The sequence below is a fragment of the Sinohyriopsis cumingii genome, unplaced genomic scaffold (assembly GCF_028554795.1).
Source record: "Sinohyriopsis cumingii isolate HCF-2022 unplaced genomic scaffold, ASM2855479v2 utg001339l, whole genome shotgun sequence".
NCBI classification, from domain to species: domain Eukaryota; kingdom Metazoa; phylum Mollusca; class Bivalvia; order Unionida; family Unionidae; genus Sinohyriopsis; species Sinohyriopsis cumingii.
Genome location: NW_028315985.1, coordinates 670,844 through 691,357, shown reverse-complemented (window position 1 = coordinate 691,357; position 20,514 = coordinate 670,844). Strand labels below are relative to the sequence as shown.

Below are 20,514 nucleotides of genomic sequence, written 5' to 3'. Positions count from 1 at the left end.
CATAGTTTTTTCATATAGACTATGGTTTGATTGGGTATCAACCCAAAACCAATATTTGATATAATATTAATCCAGTTCCATCTTCCGTTCCTATGATATAAGTCAATGATAATCTCAAAACTATGTAGTCTTGATTCAGTTATACACACCTAAATGTGACTTCAGTAATCTGTTAGTTCCGCCCAGCTCATACTGATTTTCCATATATACAATATTATTGGTCGATAAGGTGTAAACAGTAGTGAAGCAAATGTTGATCAGTTGCAAATACAGTAAGTTTTTTATGGACATAAGACGTACACTAAGAAACTATGCTGTCGGTGGATAAAAAGTAATTAAAACGCATGCTTTGGCACAACTAGTCTACGCCATAAAAACGCACAGGTTGGAATTTCTATACCTCAGAAATGGGTCACATTTAATGTCAGTAGTCAACGTTAGAATGTACTCGTCTTTTGAGAACCTTTTGTAAGGTATAGTCATTTTGAAATAGTGCTCTCGTATCTTCATATGCCAAGTCTAACACTTCGTCAAACTTAGTAACACAGCTTTGCTTTCTACGACAGAAATTATAATAAATAACACTTCGTCAAACTTAGTAACATGGCGTTGCTTTCTACGACAGAAAATATAATAAATTGTATGTAACTTTTAATGTTACAATATACTAGGACTGAAAATCTAGTACCCTGATAAAAAGTCAAGCAATGGCTGATGCTGATAAATCGACATGAGTATTTTAGACATAAAGATGCACACATATTAAACATACAACATAAACAGCCATTAGCATACATTAACACATAACATACATATTCATAATAAAAACATTAACATAAAATTCAAATATCCTTGCTAGACCCATCTAATGACAATGCACTCATAGGAACATAAAATACATAGAAAATTGCATATAATTCCAGGGCATGATCATTATCTAAAGCATACATATATGTTGTAATTGTATGTACTATTTATATTTGCATTTCTTATATGGCTTTGTTAGAGTTCAGGGTTTATTTGTTAAATATGTGGAGTCGGTGTTGCTAAGGTATTTCTCAACCTTCCTAACTAGCCAATTTCCAGAAGCAAACGTCACTATGTACAGTATGAAACTTTATGATAGAATAGATTTATTTCATAAAATGGACCCTTCGTAATTTCGTAAGATAGGGAATTCTCAGTAACGTTTTAATGTATGCATGTGCAGTAATTTGAGATAGGAATAACTGCCTGTATTGAGTGATTTGAGTGATTTGACCATATGTTGAATTGCATGGCATGATGTACTAATATTCAGTTTGGAAAAGGCTTACTGATGAGTCATACACACGTGAAATAAGGGGAAAAAAGTAGGTGTGAAATGAAAGTCTCATGACATGTGGTCTTTAGGTTATTGGAGATAAATATTGTAGCATTTACGAGCATAGTAAATATGGGGAACATGGATGTCAAGACACTCTCATGCAGAAGTTGTTGATTCGCTCAGTAGCAAGACCCCTTGAGAGTAGCAGTATATACATTCATACATACATGCATGTATATATATGTGTGTGTGTATGTATATATATATATATATATATATATATATATATATATATATATATATATATATATATATATATATATACATATATGCGAAAACTTGAATTTACGAATTCATGAAATGCTAATAGAAGTAAGACAATTGCCTTAAAGTTTTAGAAAGAGCAAATCATGCCAATGTTCGTTAAAACAATATATATATTAAAACATAGACAAAAATGGATGAAGAGCTAAATTAAGCACATAAAAACAAATACAAGTCTTTTTAACAGTTGTAAAAATTATAATAGGATGCCAGTGCAGAACAAAACTAAAAGATTGAACATAATGCAAAAACATTAATAAATAGCTATATATTTGCGTAATTTACAATTACAAGTTGGTTCCATACATGTCTTCGACTACCTGCATAAACTCTCATCAAACCATGTTTGACAGGCTGCTCAAGAGGTGGAGAGCAGCATACCTGAATGAAGCCATTCTTTTACTTTCTGTTTTCACCTTAAAATTTCAAAAACGGCAAGCGAGCAAGCAAGATTTGAGATATATTTGGCTGCAGCGCCAAATACAGTTTTGTGAATTTATAAGACAATTGCTTAAAATCTTTTTAAACTAATTCTAATATTACCCTTGGGAACAATTTATCAGTAGGAGCGATTGTAATTCCTCTTTATAGAACGCACTGTTTGTATTTGAATTTATGTTTAGGTTAAGAAATTATGCAGTGGTGAATGACATTAGTTTACATTGGAAAGTATAAATTATTGAAATTTAATTAATTTCAAATAGTTAGATACCTGCCATTGCACTTTAATACATTTGGTTGTTTTGACCCTTTTCTACATAGTCATTAATATGCTCAGTAAGTTTAACAATGAAACTATGTCAGCTCCAAGAAGCCGCAGAGTGTTATTAATGATGATCTGGAAATATGTGCATGCAATTTGTTGCCAATGCAGATGACCTGAAAAATATCTCAACTAGCATTTGTTTCAATTGTAAGCAAAGCAGGTGAATATGGCCTCATTCTCCCATTGTAGTGCTTCCGTAAGGTAGGTAATTTCTGCATTGACACGATGAAGAATATTACCTGCATGGTTGTACAGCCTTTGAGTAATATTCGGTACATCCCACATAATTGAAAGGCATTTAACAAAAAAAAACACAATGACTGAGTATGTTGTGTTTTTTTACATAATGAGCAAAACGTACTGTACTATTCCAGCATTATGTCATATTTCAGCCATGAGAACTGGTTTGAACTGCTGTTAAAACTTCAATTCTTTGGATTCAAATTTTCGTATCAGCTTTCTGTCTTTTTAAATGGATAATGCTTGCTGTTTATGTGTAAATCTTGTGAATACTTGGGGTGTTGTATGGTGGGGATGATAGTGCCGAATCTTTCATATGATGCTAGTAGCTATTAGGTACTTAATCGGTTGGGCTTTTGCCTTGTTTGACACGAGGCCTTAAAATGACAGGAAGTTAAACCAACAAAGAATATTAAAATGACAGTATTCTGAATTAAATTTCAAATAGTCCTAAATGTTCTATCACAGACCCAATATATAGAATGTTCCTGTAGTATTGAGTGCCCTTATATGACAACAGTTTTGATTTTCATGATATACTGAAATTACAATCCGAAATAAATTTGAATAAATTTACAAAACTCCGAAGTAATATGCTAATCTAAATGTCCATGAGCGCTTTTGTAAATCCAATGAATAATTGTAATAAATTAAATCTAAATAAGTTAAACAAAATGTAAATAAATTAAATTAAATTCAAAAAGATTAAATGAATAATAAGTTAAATTAAATTACAGTAACTAAATGAACAAGTTCCTCTCGATTGATTTCTGATTTCAACAGCACAATTGTAAACAAAACAAATTCCCACAGTTTTATTGAAAACATGAATTAAATCCCTATTCAGACATATTCTCACTTGACATAGGACTTAAAAGAACGCGAGTCATTTACACCGGAATATTCCATTCTAGATGTAAACAATGCTTACCTAGAATATTTCAAACTAAAGTTTCATGTAAATATCTTGTGTTCAACTTGCAATCAAACATTAGCGGTGTTAACATTACACTCATGGATAATGAATGAATAAGAACATAACAAATCTCTTTGATTGGATGTTGTTATTATGAACAAACCATTAACAAATCATGGATAGGTGATTCTTCCACTAGATTTATTTTTTGCTCCACTGCTCATGTACCAGACCATTGTCCCTTGTACGTCCATCTGTTAGCGTCAAGTGTTTCTCATACTACTCCTAAACTACTTAGGGTATTGCCATGAACCATTGCACACATATATCCCATGATCTCATTGGTCCTAGATGAAAATGGTACAGCTTATCGATTATGTCCACTACAGCACTCATTTTGAAAATCGCATCACTGCTCCTAATGAAACTAAGGCCATATCAACACAGAGTTTGCACTAAAAGCCATTGAAATGGTACCAACCTGACATTAATATGGCTGCAATAGCAGCCATCATGAAAAGGTTGCTATTGTTACTCCTGCAGAACTGAAAGTGATATTAACATTAAATTTCCACCAGAAGATTTGTATGTTGTTGAAATGTTTGTAAATGAAAATGGTGCTTAAAATTGTATTGCTACTCCACCTGAATGCATTCTCCTATCACCATTATGTTTTCAGTAAAAGAACTATGGTGTTTAGATGGTGCCACATGAAAATGGTGTTGATCTGATGTCGAATTTGGTTACCATATAAACCATCTTAAAATTCTTATCATCACTTCTGTTCCATATTGACATGAGCTTTTCATCAGAATGCTTCTTGCACTGTCTAACTTGTCCAAAATGTAAATATTCTTCCCATATATCGAACATGGCTTTTTTACTCCCATCTGGAACACATTTTTATTATTGCTATTCCCTTTGAATGGACGGTTGTATGAACATAGAAATGTTGCTAAGATACTTCTTATTATATGAAAATGGTGCAAAAGATATATCCAAGCAACCCCATGAATGAAAGATTATACCAGCATAAGGTTATAATTGAAAGATTTCATGTGATGTCTAGTTGGTCATACATTAAAATATTGCCAGTCTGACTTCTGTTATCTCTGCAAGAATGATAATGAAAATAGTGCCAGTCTGACTTCTCTTATCTCTGCAAGAATGACCATTTGGAAACTCTTATCGTCACCTCTGCAAGATGAAAATCTTCCAGTTGTTACTTCTCAGAAACGTGGATGTCCGATATGTCTGCCATAATGGTCATCGTGAAAATCTTGCTATCTTTGCTCATCTTAAAGAATACTAGGGTTTTCATAAGAAGAGGACGTATTGCACCTTGTTGGTCCTAAAGGAATATGATGCACACTGACCAACAATATGGTGGTCATCTTGAAAGGATTGTTATCTTCCCTTCTCCCAGGAGGATAGCTTTATCAACATATGATTTTCTCCAGCAGACTTCTTATGATACATAGTTGCCTGAACTGAAGATAGTGCCAATAATATGTCCAATAAGTCTCTATCTTGAATATATATCACTGTCACTACGCCCCTGAATGGATAATCAATTGACATGAGGTGTTGAACTATAGATTTCTAATGATGCCTGCTTAGTCCTAGATTAATATGGTGTCAACCTGGCATCCATAATGCAAATGCAGAGCCTAATTCGTAAATCTTTATTTTTCATTTAAGAATATCAAAGAGCATTTCAACATTCAACAGCTGAAAAAAAATGAAATGGTTTTGTCTTGAAGATTTGAAATCCCTTTGAGGGATTCTTTTTACTTTCTTCTTTTGCTTTATGTCATGAGTTTTATTGCAAACTAAACATCAGTGATATTCATTGCTATGGAAATGGTAACAATATAAAGTGAAGATTGATATTTATCATTAAAGATAGTAGTATTGATGAGATCATACTGATATTGCAGAGTTTAACTTAATCTGGTTTGTTAGTGGAAGGAAGATGCCAGGTTTTGGGGGAATTAATACTGATGCCTGAGCCTAAATGTACATCTGTCATGTGAATATTTGCCATCCTGAGCTTGTTTCATCAGACAAGAGGTCCACAATATTATTAAATTTTACAGCTGTGAAGTTAATTGTAGTACAAGAATAACATGCATTCAAATTTTTCAACATTCTACAGGAGTATTTGCAGTCGTACAAATATCATTAGCATTGTACATGTCTAGCATATATTTAAGTTTCCTAAGGCCGGATGTATGCAGCAATTCAAACAGAATATAGGTCATTTATGTACTCCAATAACAGCTTATGAAATGATCAAGTGAAACAATATTTGAACCGGTAACTAAACAAGCCTATGAGTTTCGATGAAACATAAATAAACAATAATGTCAATGATGCTCACATAGGAACAATTTATCACTTAAAACTGAATCTATATTCATATGTAAGCTTTTTTATCCAGTGCAAATTGCATCTAAAGGTGCTGATGACAAATTAATTTGTGGAGGAACATTAGCTCTAAAACATAGGTGAGTATATTCAGAACATTTACCAGTCAGATATTAAAACCCTTGATAATAACAGTTGGTTATAAACAAATTATTCAAACTAATCTGGTACTCAACACATATATGTAGAATTGTGAAGCAAAGGTCACACTTTGGAAAAAATTGACATGTCGTTATTGATGAGAATGAAGGATCTAACAGATTTGTTAATTTTAGAAAGACAAAAGTTTGGATATTTTTTTAATTAGACTTTTCTAGTGCAAACCTTACTAGTATGATTATGCAAAATTATGTGATCTAGGTAAATTAAAGTGTATATGCTAATTTCTTTCCACATGTGGATGACCTGATTAAACTTAATTCTTATTGGGATTTTATTGTCTAACATATTTTAATTTTCAATTATTCATTTTTTACTTACTTTGCCATGATTATACATGAGAGACACTTATGTTTCATTGCATATTTAGTTGAATTTATTTAAGTTTCTTGCTCTTTAAATTTCTTCTATATTCTTCATGATATTTCAAACTTTGGAATTATCTTTTATGAAACTCTCTCAGCTGTATTAGAGAAAGCCACTAAACTTGGGCAACTATAATGTGATATCCATTCTATTATGTATATGGATTTAATCTCGCAATGAAATAATATTTGAAACTTTTATCAGACTTTTAAATTTTCTTGATCTGGAATTTGATATATGCACTGGTAATATACTACGACATGCTTGTGTTGCAAACACAGGTATGGTTTATTGTGAATAGATATATAAAAAATATATATATTAATACTTTTGGATTAAAAAAGTTAACATATGACCATATATATATATATATATATATATATATATATATATATATATATATATATATATATATATATATATATATATATAGTTCCACCTCAGAAGCCAGAAGTGAAGGCAATCAGTGCATCATTCCCTTGGCTAGAGTCTGGAACAGGGACTCTTCACTGTTACAGTAGTGACTATGGTAACCCTAATTCCAGTATTAAATGGACTAATGATAGAGGCACAGAAGACAGCATGGGACAACTAGTAATGCAAGAACTTGTTCCAGAAGACAATGAGAAAATGGTATCCTGCCAACTTATCAACAGTTATACCACAAAGATGAATAGAAGTATTGTTTCGGAATCAATAATCTTGAATGTTGAATGTGAGTTCACACATTTCTGTAGACTTTAATAACAGATCACAGCTTGAAATGTATTCATCAATTTTCATGACGTTGTGCATTGTATTTATATATAACAAGTTGTACTTTCTACACAGATAAAACTTGTACTTTTAGTGAAAACCTTTCGCACACATTGGGGCATAGGACCTAGAAATTGTATTTCTCTTGGAATTGATAATTTTATTTCCAATTTATACAAAATTGTTTACTGCCAAATAATATCATCAGCAAGTTTGCTGTTAGGTGTCTAATGGAATTTGACAGTAATTGCCAGCATTGTGGAAAATAATTATTGTTGTATTCGCCAGAGTAATTTTGCTATTGTGTACATTGCACATAAAATCCAAAGAACTGTCTACCTGTACATCCACTGTTATATGGTCACTGAGATAAAGGTTCAGAGGTTTTATTTACATTTTTAGGAGTCAGGTTGTTCTGTTGACAATTGCTCCTAAATTGAAGGGTCACTGTATGTTATTGAAATAAACAGCTTGAAGTTGAATGGTAGAAAGAAGCAGTTCCCAAACGCTGCAGCAATGAACATATAAGGTTTATGGCAGTAGTAACATTATTGCATGCGCCGATATGTATAGCGGCAGAGTTGACATTCTGGATCCCCTGGTTGACCATGTTGGTCATGTCTTTTTTCAGTTTTGACAAACAGTTTGCCCTAGAATAAGCTCCATTTCAATTGGGGTCGTATAAAGGCCACCCCTAAATGTAGTCCAGCTTGCATTGTTTTATTTTCAAGCAATGATTGTTGAGCATTTAGCAACTACGGGGACATGCATACTGTTTCCAATGAAAACCACACTGGAGCAAATTATATGAAGGAGAAAATGTTCAGTCAGTACATTTTGTGGGTACTTTATGAAACCATAACGTGCACAAGTAAACATATTGCTTTTATGTTCATTAATATCATGCATCCACAGCAATGTAAGGTCCCCCACCAGATGATTGTAAAGTTATTAATATTCTGCTAGCACAGCATAGAACGTTTCCCATTTTTACCTGAATGTGAAGTGACTGTATGTTTATTAGCATTCTAAGTGCATGTCATTGTAAATCTCATTCTCTCAAAACATTTTGTCAAGGTGAGTCATTGTATAGCAGTTTAAAAACATTCTGCTGGTTGCTAGTGGCTGAGCGAATTGGCTTCATGTGGGGGGCCTGACTGGAGTAAGTCGGTACTTTTATACTCCATCTTTCGAACGGTTGGCATGGGTAGCAAACTTTATTATTTGCTGGCTTGCCATAGGTAGGGTCAAAACTTTCAGACATGTCATGCTTAAGTAAGTGTCCTGTACTGTTTTGTGGGTAACCATGAATGAATCAACGTCACTCAGCGAGTCCAAAAGGGAACTTCAGCAGTGAAGGACCGTGCAGATCTCATATTAAAATGCATTTGTCTCTTTTGGGTTTAAGTGCATCATCATTGGGCACAGTAGTCTTTCTCCATCTTTTCTTGGTAGCACACATATTCTGTGGTCACACATGCAGCCAGTTATGCTGCTGCTGTGCATTGATGGACGGGAGTTGGCCTGGGGCTCCACTGTAGCTGACCATCTTTTTCTTGAGTTCCTGCCACACAAGAATGATCTAGAGAATGCAGTGGGGAGTTGTGCAGAGTGTGACCAAGAATATGACCAGTGGAATAATTTGTATCCCATGTGGTCTGGATTTTATTTTATTTTGTTTGCCGCAACGACGAATAAGTCATTATAGGTTTGTTCCTAAACAACTTAAGCATGCTGTTGCTTTTTTGAGTGTGGCTCAGGGTGAAGACTAGAGGATTTCAGCCATGAAAGATGATGATCATGTATGAAATTGTACTTATCATCTACTGTTATTGAGATAAGAATGGCGGTGCATCACCAGCTGGTTGCTAGCACTAAGGGCTGTCAAACCTGGTATTTATGTCTGGCTATACCAGTACATGATGTTAGACATGGAGGCAATACTCTCATGGAGGATAAGTGTTTTTCCTCATTGACTCATTCCTATCTCAAACTGCAGTGATTTTATGGGGTGTTGGTGTAATGGTCCTGACCATCGAGTGAGGTGCTGTTGGGGCAGATGGCTTCTTCTACGCTGTAGTCTCTGACAGCCTCTAGCTCTATGATTTAGCTTGATGTTCATCAGCTATTACTCACACTGTGTCATGGGGAAAGGCTGCAGTTTTGTTTCACAAGTATCCCTGCATTGACACTTGAAGATACATGTACTGTGGCTGCCAGATGTCTTAGTGCATGATGTGCACCCTATGTCTCATGATATGTATGCACGAGATTGTCCCATTACCATGTCCGGCTCATAATATGCATGCAGCTTCCTATTTGTTAACTTGCTATTAGGAATACACCCATTTCCTTGCTATCCAGAAGTTAAAACTTTGTTTGATTGTTGCATGAGATGATGACCTCAACCACATTGACGTATGTGAAAACGCCAACGTAAACCATAAACCATAAACTATCTTTTCATCCCTCGCTTGCTAAAGTGAAGGCCAGAAGAGGCAGAAGTAGCTGTTGATAGATAGTGGCAGAGGTCCTAGTCTGCGGCTGTGCAAATCCTTTGGGGTTGTTCACAGGAAGTGAACATTCATGCCATTCCTTACATGGACAACCAAACAATTCGAAGTAAGGAGCACAATTTACCCTTCCCATAATGTTGCACGTGTAACAGGTTGCTGCCATATCAAGGCTTACCATTTCCCACACATCGTTTCCATTCAGGTTGATCATGGTCTACCATGCTCAAACTCATCGCATGTCTGTTCAACTTGCTACATCATAACCATAGGCATATGCATTCAGCTATAGAGTTTGACTACCAGCACCTCAGAGGTATTTGTGTACTTGCTGCAGACCTTGCCGATCAGCATATGCTTTATTTGGGTTCTAAAGCACTCTCATATCTGTGTACAAACTGCTCTGCATGTTTGGGATCCAGTCTTGTGTCAGTGGCGCCTGCCAAGAACCCACACTGCTTTGGTTGGTCTCTTATAGCCTCCTGGACAGCCTTCCTTACATTGCCCTAGTAGATCTCTACCTTATTCACTTCCAAAAACTGTAGGGTCACCGGTAAGGCAATTCCAATATCTTAAACAGGCTTGATTTCTTGACTCCTTGAGTGGTAGTTCCTACTGTTGCAGATGTTGAAGCCAGCTTAGACATTTTCCCACATCAGCTATGTTACTGGCAATTACACTTTTTTGTGTACTTGACTTTTTCTATATCTCCATATTCTTGTGTACAGCCTCTGTCAGTCTTTACCCTCTGACAGCATAATCAGAATGTTCCACCAACCACTGTGCAGAGTAGTTACATCACTATCAATGATGGTAGCCAGTTTGTTAGGGTTAGATTCTTGCATTTTGTAAAAGTATATATAACAGCTGCAACCAGATAGGCTTTTTTGTATTAATGCTTTCTATGAGATTTCCCCAAATCTCAAAGGTCTTCATCATTGGTGTAAAATATGCCTTGAATTCATCCGTAGCCTGGTGAAAACTGTGGTACCAGCCACCGACTAACTTTCTGGGAATAGCCAAGCGTGCTTCACTCTCCGTTCAAGACCATAGGAAACATTCAGTGCCTCGGGAAAATGTCATAATTTCCTTTTCTGTCGACTGTGCCATATGGGCCTCTTTTATGCAAACAATATGTTTCTGACACCTCTGCAGTATGCCATGGCCTCTGTAGTAACATGTCCCGATTCAGTTTATGCCGCATTTTCGACTTACAATGTATATATCGCACTGCATATTTCCCAGAAACAGTATTTTTCTTGTTAGAGCGTACATGCATTTTTATCAGCAGCTTGGTCATTGCCAGCTTAAACTGCATTCTGATCTTTTCCTTACGCAGCAGCTTGCCCCTTGCCATGTCTTTATGACACACCTGGCACAGTCGCATCTTTGTACGTGTCCCCTCTATACATAACAGCATGGTATTTGCAACACATGATCATATGTGAACCATTGTAGGTGCACTTTTGATGACACACAGCACCTCGCACCACTCTGAATTTTTCAGCAGCAGTATTCGCGCACATTTTGGGTCGGCATCTTGTTGGTATGTACAGCGCAAAACATATTTCTATACTAAAAACGTATTTTGCAGTGGTTTGACCAGCTCCATGCAGCAGAGCAATAAACGTTTAGACTCCTTTATGCCTTTTTGTATGGCCCAATAGAATCTAATATTTCAAAGGCCAGATTTGGATTCTCACAGACCACATTGTATATCCATCTGAGGATTCACTGGTGAAACTACTACCGCGAGCTTCTTTCTGATCCCCGAGTATGGTCTCTTCACCCTCCCTGCGGCTGCTTTATTGATCTCATTATCATGTGTGTGCTGGGCAAATTGAACATCAAATTCCTTTAAATCGGTTACATAGCAAACAGTGCTTGTGTATTATATTTATTTTGTTTGGCACACATTTTTGTGATTTTATGAAAAATTATGTTTGTTGCTTCTTAACTTTGTCCATTATGCAGATTTTGTTGTTGATGCTTTAAATGAATCACTTTGAAAGAGAACACAAGTCTTTAACAATTATTATCGCAATCGGTACAATTTTGTGTGGTTGATTTTACTTATTGCAGTTCCAAATAAATAGTGCATGCTTATTGTTTGTCTATCTCATTAGGATTGTAGGTCATTACAATTCTAGTAATATGTTTTTGTAACTGTAGATGCTCCTACCATAAGGATCAATACAACTGATTTCCTGACTGTAAATGAGACCCAGTCAGTCAGTGTGCTATGTACAGCCAAGGGGAATCCTAGTCCGAATCAGACTGTGTGGATAGGAAACTCTGCTGGTAATGTACTGAGATTTGACAACATCAGTAGAACAGCTACAAAGAATTATACCTGTGAAGCTACAGCTATATCACTTACCCACGGGAAACTGAAAAGCCAGAGACAGCTTGCTGTTATTGTCCAACGTAAGTTAAGTATAGATATCTTTATGTTGGAAACTGGGAACATGCTAGAACAGTGTATACTGTCATCACCAATTTTTACTTGGGGTGGTGTAGTTAACAGCAGTTTCTGTTCAAAATATCTTCAATGCTGTAGCTCCTCTCTAAAGGCTCGAAATATTTTACTGATTCAGGTTTGATATACAAATATATAAACCCATACAATTTAAATAAAATATGTGTTGAAACACCTGCATTTGACAATTGACCATAAGTATGTCCTTGAATTAGGAGTGTGTTGATATTATTGACAGTGTTTTACCATTTTTAACAGCATTTCAACATTAATCTGTACACCATTATGTCAGCAGAATAATGTTTCGATACACCTGTGAGCTATTATTAAAGTGTATGAGAAATATGCCATGAAATATGTGGGGTGAACATGCTTTATTTATTCAGACTTCACGATACTAATGATACGGGGAAAGTGGGAACCAGTCTAGAAGTTGATATAGCACCTTCTCTATCCAAAGTAGTGATATGTTAACCCTATCTATACCTTGGCGGATTGATGCAATATGCGAGTGCTTTGTCCAGGTGCTTCAGATTTCATGAGTTGTCTTCATTACTAGATAATGCCAACTAACCAATAACATGTAGCAGCGGTGCACTGTACAGGGGTCAAAAATGCTGGAGACTATTGACTTCAGAAAGGATACTTTGTAAGTTTAACATCGAAAGTGTGACTACATACTAGAGAGAAGCCCTTCCAGCTATATTTGAGGGAAATGATGCATTTGTACAAATACAGACCGGCTGTAGAAAATTGCTTATTTATGAGTCTATTCCGGTTGTGTGCTCCTGTTGTATAACTTGATATTGATGCCATGGCTTGCCGTGCATCCTTCAGTCTTAAACATGGTGCTACTGGTTCATTAAAAGAATATGGATTTATTGTCTTCATTCCTTCCAGACAGATTTAGTTCAAAATTATTGAGATGATCACAATTCAGATTCAAAACATAATGCAAAGTTTTTGCTCCACATAGCAATTCCTAACTGATGCAAAATTATACAAGGATCTGTGTTCCTGTGGAAGTTGGAATTGCCAGCAGAGTAAAATAACTATGATGGAAGATATGTGCTCCACTTTGAATTCTGAGATTTTTTATGTCCCTCCTGAATAAGCTAACTTAGCAGACATCAACTTGTCTTTGCGGAAGCCATTAAATTTTCTTTATTTTTGATGTTTAAGATTTAATATTGTTACGAGTCTGTGCTTTAAAATAAGTAGCAGAAAAGAGTGAAAAACTACAAGCTTTGTAAAATAACTAATAATGTTTTTTCCTAGAATACAAAGTGAAAAAAAGAACTTATGGTATTACGAATTAAATCCCCAAATAATCAAAGAATTACAGACACAACTGATGGTGAAGATGTGTCTTTGGCAGCTTATAAAGTGTTGATGTGTCAAGTCTTTTGTTCAATCATGTATAATTTCAGGTTTGAATTCATTATAAATTCCAGCGAATATCTCTATCCAAGAATTTTATCAGAGCACGTTTGTATTTCTGGAGATAATAATCACTTGATTTCAATAATTTGAAGAAATAAATTTTTCAGCCCCAAATGAAATAATACAACTTAAGTATAGTAGGTCATCAAGCAAAACTGAAAAAATCCTTACATTTACAAAATTATATAGTTCTTTACCTTCTAGAATGATCCTGATGTTTGCAAAATACAAATCATAGCCTGTAGTATGTAAAATTCACTGAGGATATTCCAATACATAGACCTAAACCCAAATAAAACATATTTACTCCTGTGAATAATAATTCTGATTTTAATCCCATTCACACAGAGTATAATTTGCCTATGTATTAGTTATTTACACAGAATCAAATTTTAAAAAATCAGTTTGGTGAAACAGAAATAATTTCAGTTTTGGACAAGGTCAATTCCAACATACATTTTTACATTACAATAGCATGTAAGGAAATACAAAAAACATAAACAATTAAATTGACTATACATAACAATATATACTAAAGATGAACACAAACACTCGCACAAACAGAGTTGAAAATAACAATTTACAAAGCATGACTGAAATGGAAGAGCTCAACACTGATATTTTCCTCATGCAGTTAATATTGACTGGCAAAATGTTATGGACTACTTATTTATATAAATAGGGATTTATTCTACTTATTTATTCTTAACATAGATTTAGTTCAGGACCATATACCAGATTAAAAATAGAATGCATAGTCTTTGTATCTATAAATAGTTACAAATAACATTGTAAAAGTGTGACTGACATTGAACAGCTCATCTTTCCTATTTTCTTCTTTCTTTAAATATTGACCGGCAAAATGATATAAGTTCATTATGAATAATATTCAGATACCAGCAAAATAAATGATTAAAAAACATTTTATTAGCACCTTAAATATGAACAATCTTAATATCAAATTCGTGCATAACTGATAAATAACATAATCTCCCTCAGAAATTTTCCAAATTTGCCGCTGCGTTTTTATTGCAAATACCAATTAATGATTTACCAAACATGTTTTGGCCAGATCACTTGCAACTAACTATTATAAAAAAACATTTCAAGTTCATGCATGTTTAACTTTTTCTATTGGATAAAATGAGGATACTTCACACCAAAAAATGCCATTAGAGAAACAACAGAAGCCTGAAGAAAACATCTGATCTGGTTGCAACAACTCTTTTGTTGCCATCCTTGAAACACCATTATTGTTAGTGTTTGCAACACGTTTTTAATTCTTTTATTACTTCATTATGAATAACATGCAGTTTTGAGTCGCTACAAAGGGCGCCTTTAATCTACTGAGAGGCCTACTGATAGAAATTCTAAGCAGTTTAATGAAGCATTGGAAAACTTTTCTTTATAAGTAAGCTTTGTGTTAACTTCATGGTAACTGAAACTTTACTGAACCAGAAAAAATATATCATATTTCAACCAAACGAATGTGTATAATTTCTAATTTCATGGTGATGCATGTAGTACTAAATAAAATTCCAACAAAATGTATGTTTGTAGAAGAAGGGCATCCTTTATCTGCTGCGTCTAGCATTCAGGAATTTTCTAAGATGGATCCTAAATATTGGTATGCAAAATGGGTTTGAGATTTCTCTTCCTCAGAGGGAATTCACTTTGATAATTCATGATATAAATATCAGTTTTAAACATCAAACAAAATTATTGCATTATTGACCCATTGGTATATATTGGGATAGATAGATAGATAGATAAATGGATGGATGGATGGATGGACAGACTGACGTAGGTAGGTAGATAGATAGATAGACAGACAGACAGCGCTCCGTAACCCCATTGCTAATATGGTATCGAAATATATCTAACTTTTCCATAAATAACCCACCAAGTAATAATTGCTTGGGTTGATCGGTGTGTGTCTGTCAGCAATACTAAGACCTACTTTGAATAAAAGAGGGCCTCTGCATTTACTTGTGAATAATTTCAGTTGAATTAGTTGATAAATGTAGAATACATTTCCACTGGTCAGAACATAGCCATGTGATCAGTGCCTGTTGCATTTATTTCTGTATAAACTTTACGGAGAACTACCTTAAACTATCTGGTATAAACAGAGTGACGTGCAAAGTTACTGATGTAAATAATGAATCGGAATGCATACACACTCTATGCCTTGATAACGAAATAAAAATGATGGGTTTATATTTTATTTGGAAAATTCAATAAACTGATTTAACAGAATCAGATAACAAATCTTTGTTTATTTTCTGATGATAAATAATTCATTCTTGGACTAGATTTCACGAAAAGCGGGGAATCTCAGAATCGGCCAAGAAGAACATTTGGGGCTATGTTGTGCAGCACTTTTACGAATTTAAAACTATAGGTAAATTAATATAGAGATTGGGAAAAGGGCTGTCAAGGACTAACGTTATAACAATGTGGGGTGGGTGTTAGAAAAATCCTGCTACATCCCTATCGTAACAGTCAGGTTCGATGTCTTGCATTGTTTGACTGTTAGACCCCGATCACTATAATCATTTAGTCTTAATTTCATTTGTAAGTAGTCCCTCTCGGTAGCTTAAATTGTTCATAAACACGATAATAAATTTAAGAAACAAAAATTGGTTACTTACTTGGCTGGACAATAAAATAACGATACCCCAAGTCATAATGAACTCACGAGATCATTGGATCCAAGAGTCATTCATATCTCAAACAGAACAACACATCCTTTTCTTTGAATAATGAACTTCTCAGATCACATATAACAATTCGGATACAAGATTAAGACATGCTGTAGAAGGTTCTAGCCTTAGGTTGCCTACCATTGGTAAAGTATTTGTTTGATGTTGACATAGCTATCTCTTTAACGATGGAGGATCTCCTGTTCTATGAATACCTACTTAGTAGACGTCCTTAACAAGAATTAATATGCTTAAATAATTTTCTAAAAATGATAGGTAATATTAAAAAATATTTAAAACATTTAAAAAAAAAATAAAGATAAAATACATTTCTAAAGAATTGCAATTATAAGAATTTATAATTGTTTTGTTCTGAGTTTATCGTGGTATAACTGCCAGTTGCCAACTTACAACTTCCTATATAACGCATTTTGGGTGTTATATTCTAAGTGAATCGGCAACCTACAGTTTGTGCTATACTTGCTGGGCATTATGTACGCTATGGAATTCAGTACTAACACATTTACCCGTCTTAAGTCAAGCTTGTAAATGTGGAGAGATGGAGAAACAGTCAGACTTACTTGGTTTGTTGACTTCTTTCTAGCAGCATGTAGCACATAATTATATACTGTTCCAATCGAAGTTTGCTGGTCATGTGATATTCATAGCAAACCCAAATCGAATTAGCTGATTCTAAATTGTGGTTATTACTTTTATTAAACACACGATACAAAGGCTTGCTTTTCCTGAAATCTTTGCATAATGCTGTTTGGGGTCAAATTGGTCTCAATTTGTCGTGGATCATCTGACCACATTTTGTTTCCTAACTCAATTTGTCGAGGAAAGGGTGCAGGCACAGTGTTTAAGTGATGTCTATTCATTGGTTAAGACAAATACATTACTTTTTTTAACAGACTGATTATGCCGTTTCATCCTACTTTTAAAATGTCTGAGTCTGAAATCATCTCGAATTTCGAATTTCCCTGCCACTAAGGCTTTCAAGTCGAGCTGATCAAAATATTTGCATTCATTTGAAAATTGAAAATAATGAATTCGAATGTGGCCATTTTTGCGGAAACTGTAGTCTTCAGAAGATTTAGCCGTGATGCCAAATAAGAATAATAATAAGATCAAATGAGTCAACATTTTGAAAGTTTCTGAATGAACTCTCGTACTTGAATCACCTTTTTGAACTCTGTTAAGTGCACATGAGTCATATACTTTATGCCGTGCGAGGATTGGATGTACAGTTTGTCATTTTGTCATCATCTACTAGCCAATATCGGAACTAACGGGAAATAATACATTGTGCATAGGGTCTGTTTCACATGATGCAAAGCATCCATTTTATTTCGTTTAACCATTTGTGTCTGCAAAGCAATGATAATTTTGTTTTGCAAGAGAGTATATTGATAGTTTTGAAAAGTGTTTGTAATGATAGGGCAGATAAAAGAGCCGATGCGGCCTTGTGGTCACCCATTTGTGAATAGGAGGTTCCGTATACTTACTTTAAAAATGACATAAATTGGCATGTTTTATTCATTGTTGAGAAACTTTGTGGTATGGAAACTCCATAAACAAGCTTCAGAATGGAGAGTGGCATCCCTCATAATGGAGAGTGGCATCCCTCATATTACATATTTTGCAGAGATGAAATGGTATTCAACTGATTTCATAATGGGCACACATACTTGGCTATAGGAATCCTCCTAAACGGTGAGCCTCGAACACAGTAAATCTATAACCAATGTCTTATGACAGTTGAATGTATCCTTTTTCAGTTTTATGATTTCCCACCATGACACATAAGTGGATTTTTAGATTTTTTATTAAGTTCTATTTTTATCTTATGAACTCATTGAAAATGCTCCAGGCTGGTATACCGCAGTTTCCATCACAGATTTTGAGCATTTGTCCATTGAGTTTACATGTTTTACCTTTGTCTTTAATGTGTTATACTTTTTGCTTAATATGTTATACTTTTTGCTGAAGTTAAATATACCATTTAAGTTGTATCTTTAGTGCATGATTTTGAGCTCATTTATATAAAGTACAGGTAACGTATTATAGTATCCCATAGCCAGGGTCTGCATGAATAAAATCATATACCTACATGTGCATACTATTAATAACCATAATCCATTCTTTCTTCCTGGTCCAAGCCAACAGTTTGGAGTGGGTTTCATTTCAATTACCTCCAGGAGGGGAAGCTGCCGGTGATAATGTTGTGTGCACCCTGTACAGTTTTCATGCATTCTTCATTGAGTTCTTTATTCAGCTCTGATTTCTTTGCACACTGTATAAGTACTCCTATTCTTGGAATTATAAGACATAGTAAGGGGAAAACATTTCGATGTTTGCTACACACTCATCTTAAAGTAAGCTATTGTAATATATAGTTCGTGCATCACTGACCTTTGTTTAAATGTTTGCTTTGAGTTTATTTCTCAAGCACTGTTTAATGATAAAATCAACAAACCAAATAAATGGACGTGTCTCTAATAGTACCAAATTCATACCATAAAGGAAGGTCGGTATAACAATATAAACTACATTTCTCATTTTGCATGCTTTGCTTAAGGTTCTAAATATAGCTGGCTTGCCTTGAAGTTTTATGGTTATATTTTGTTATTGGTTGTTTGTTGGTCGTTGGTTGTTTGTTTCAATTTTAGAACATTTTGAGAAAGAAACAAGATAGTCTCTTTCCTTTTCAACATGACTCACTGAGATTTATAAAATTTATTGGACATTGAATATACTTTGAAATAAACATTCACCTTGGGACTGTACACCTAGGTCATGGGATTGGATTTTTGCAGTAAATGTTGAATAGGTGTCCGAATCACAAGATTTCAAATCATTCTTTTCATATCAGACTTGAATTCTAGTTCCAACAAAAATCAACATATTTGTTATCTGACGGAATCAAGAAAATGTTGAATACACCTAATTCTGACACCTTTATATCGATCCTAGATTTTAAATCCTTGTTTCTTTTAACCAACAAATGTGATTTTTATATGAATACAAAATACATTCAGAACATGTACCTTTCTTTAAACTTCCAATGTCTTTCAATTCTCAGTGACCATGAACTTACAGTTTAATAGCAGTAGTTCATATACAGTGACTCTAGCCTTGCTTACCCTTATAGAATGAGTCACCTCGTCCAAGCTTATAATTACGTCCTCCTGTGAGATACAACATTCTAGAATTACAGAGTGAAGTAAAACTTCTATGCAACCTGACATCGACTTCATAGGCACACATACAATACATCTTTGCAACACATTACGTCTCTATGATCACAAACATAAATAACAGAGAATGAAGCAAAACCAACACGTTTTGTAAAAGTTAACAAATAATTTAGTTATCAAAGTTATAAATGATAATATGATAGGAATGTACAGTATAATGAAGTGAATCTAAACTAATCATGTTTAAGTTCTATTAAAGTCCAAATGATAAAAAGGTCTGCATAAATTTCAGAACCGGAAATGTACTGCTGCTCAAGATTCATGATGTTGTCAAAATGGCGTTGTCCAGAACTCTTTTGATTAAAAATATTAGATATACATAACAATGATCACTTATCATGAATGGATGTCATATGTACTCTGCAATTTCACTAAAATACTACAACACATCGCTAGTTTTAATAAAAATGGTATTCATCTGGACTTGACTTAAATAGATTCTGATGATATCGTTTGAACTCTAATCAAAGATGCATTAAAGGAATCTGCCTAACACAAACGCTAACAAATAATAATAAATTATAACAGTTTCGTATTTCAGTACATAATGTAATCTCTATTTCCTTCACACATATGCTAATAACAGACATTTGCTTGGCATTATAGAAACAAAAGCTAAGAACCAAAATGGATGCCTTCAAAAGTATTACAGCAGACAAATTTGCTTTTAGTGGTTATTATATAGTTTCAGTGAAAGTGATATGTAATCTGTTGGTATCGCTTCAAAAGAATGAAAAGCCTGAGTGAAGTTCTTATTATCAAAAGTTAAGGAGCATATGGAAGCATTAGAGAAGCTGTAAAATTTGGAATAAACTCTTGTAATGTTGAAACATTTTTCTGTTGTTCCTGTC

At 34.4% G+C, this 20,514-nt stretch overlaps 2 protein-coding genes across 2 annotated transcripts in view; one reads left to right on the top strand and one right to left on the bottom strand.

Annotated features, from left to right (window-relative positions):
• Positions 1-20,514, bottom strand: part of LOC149772614 (uncharacterized) — a 419,962-nt gene that overhangs the window by 338,463 nt on the left and 60,985 nt on the right. The window lies entirely within an intron of this gene.
• The window catches only part of LOC149772616 (synaptogenesis protein syg-2-like), a 64,727-nt gene that overhangs the window by 32,898 nt on the left and 11,315 nt on the right, over positions 1-20,514 (top strand). The window contains exons 5-6 of the mRNA XM_089947545.1: positions 6,941-7,222; positions 11,949-12,203. Coding sequence (XP_089803671.1) covers positions 6,941-7,222; positions 11,949-12,203 — 537 coding nt within the window. The remainder of the gene's footprint in view (positions 1-6,940; positions 7,223-11,948; positions 12,204-20,514) is intronic.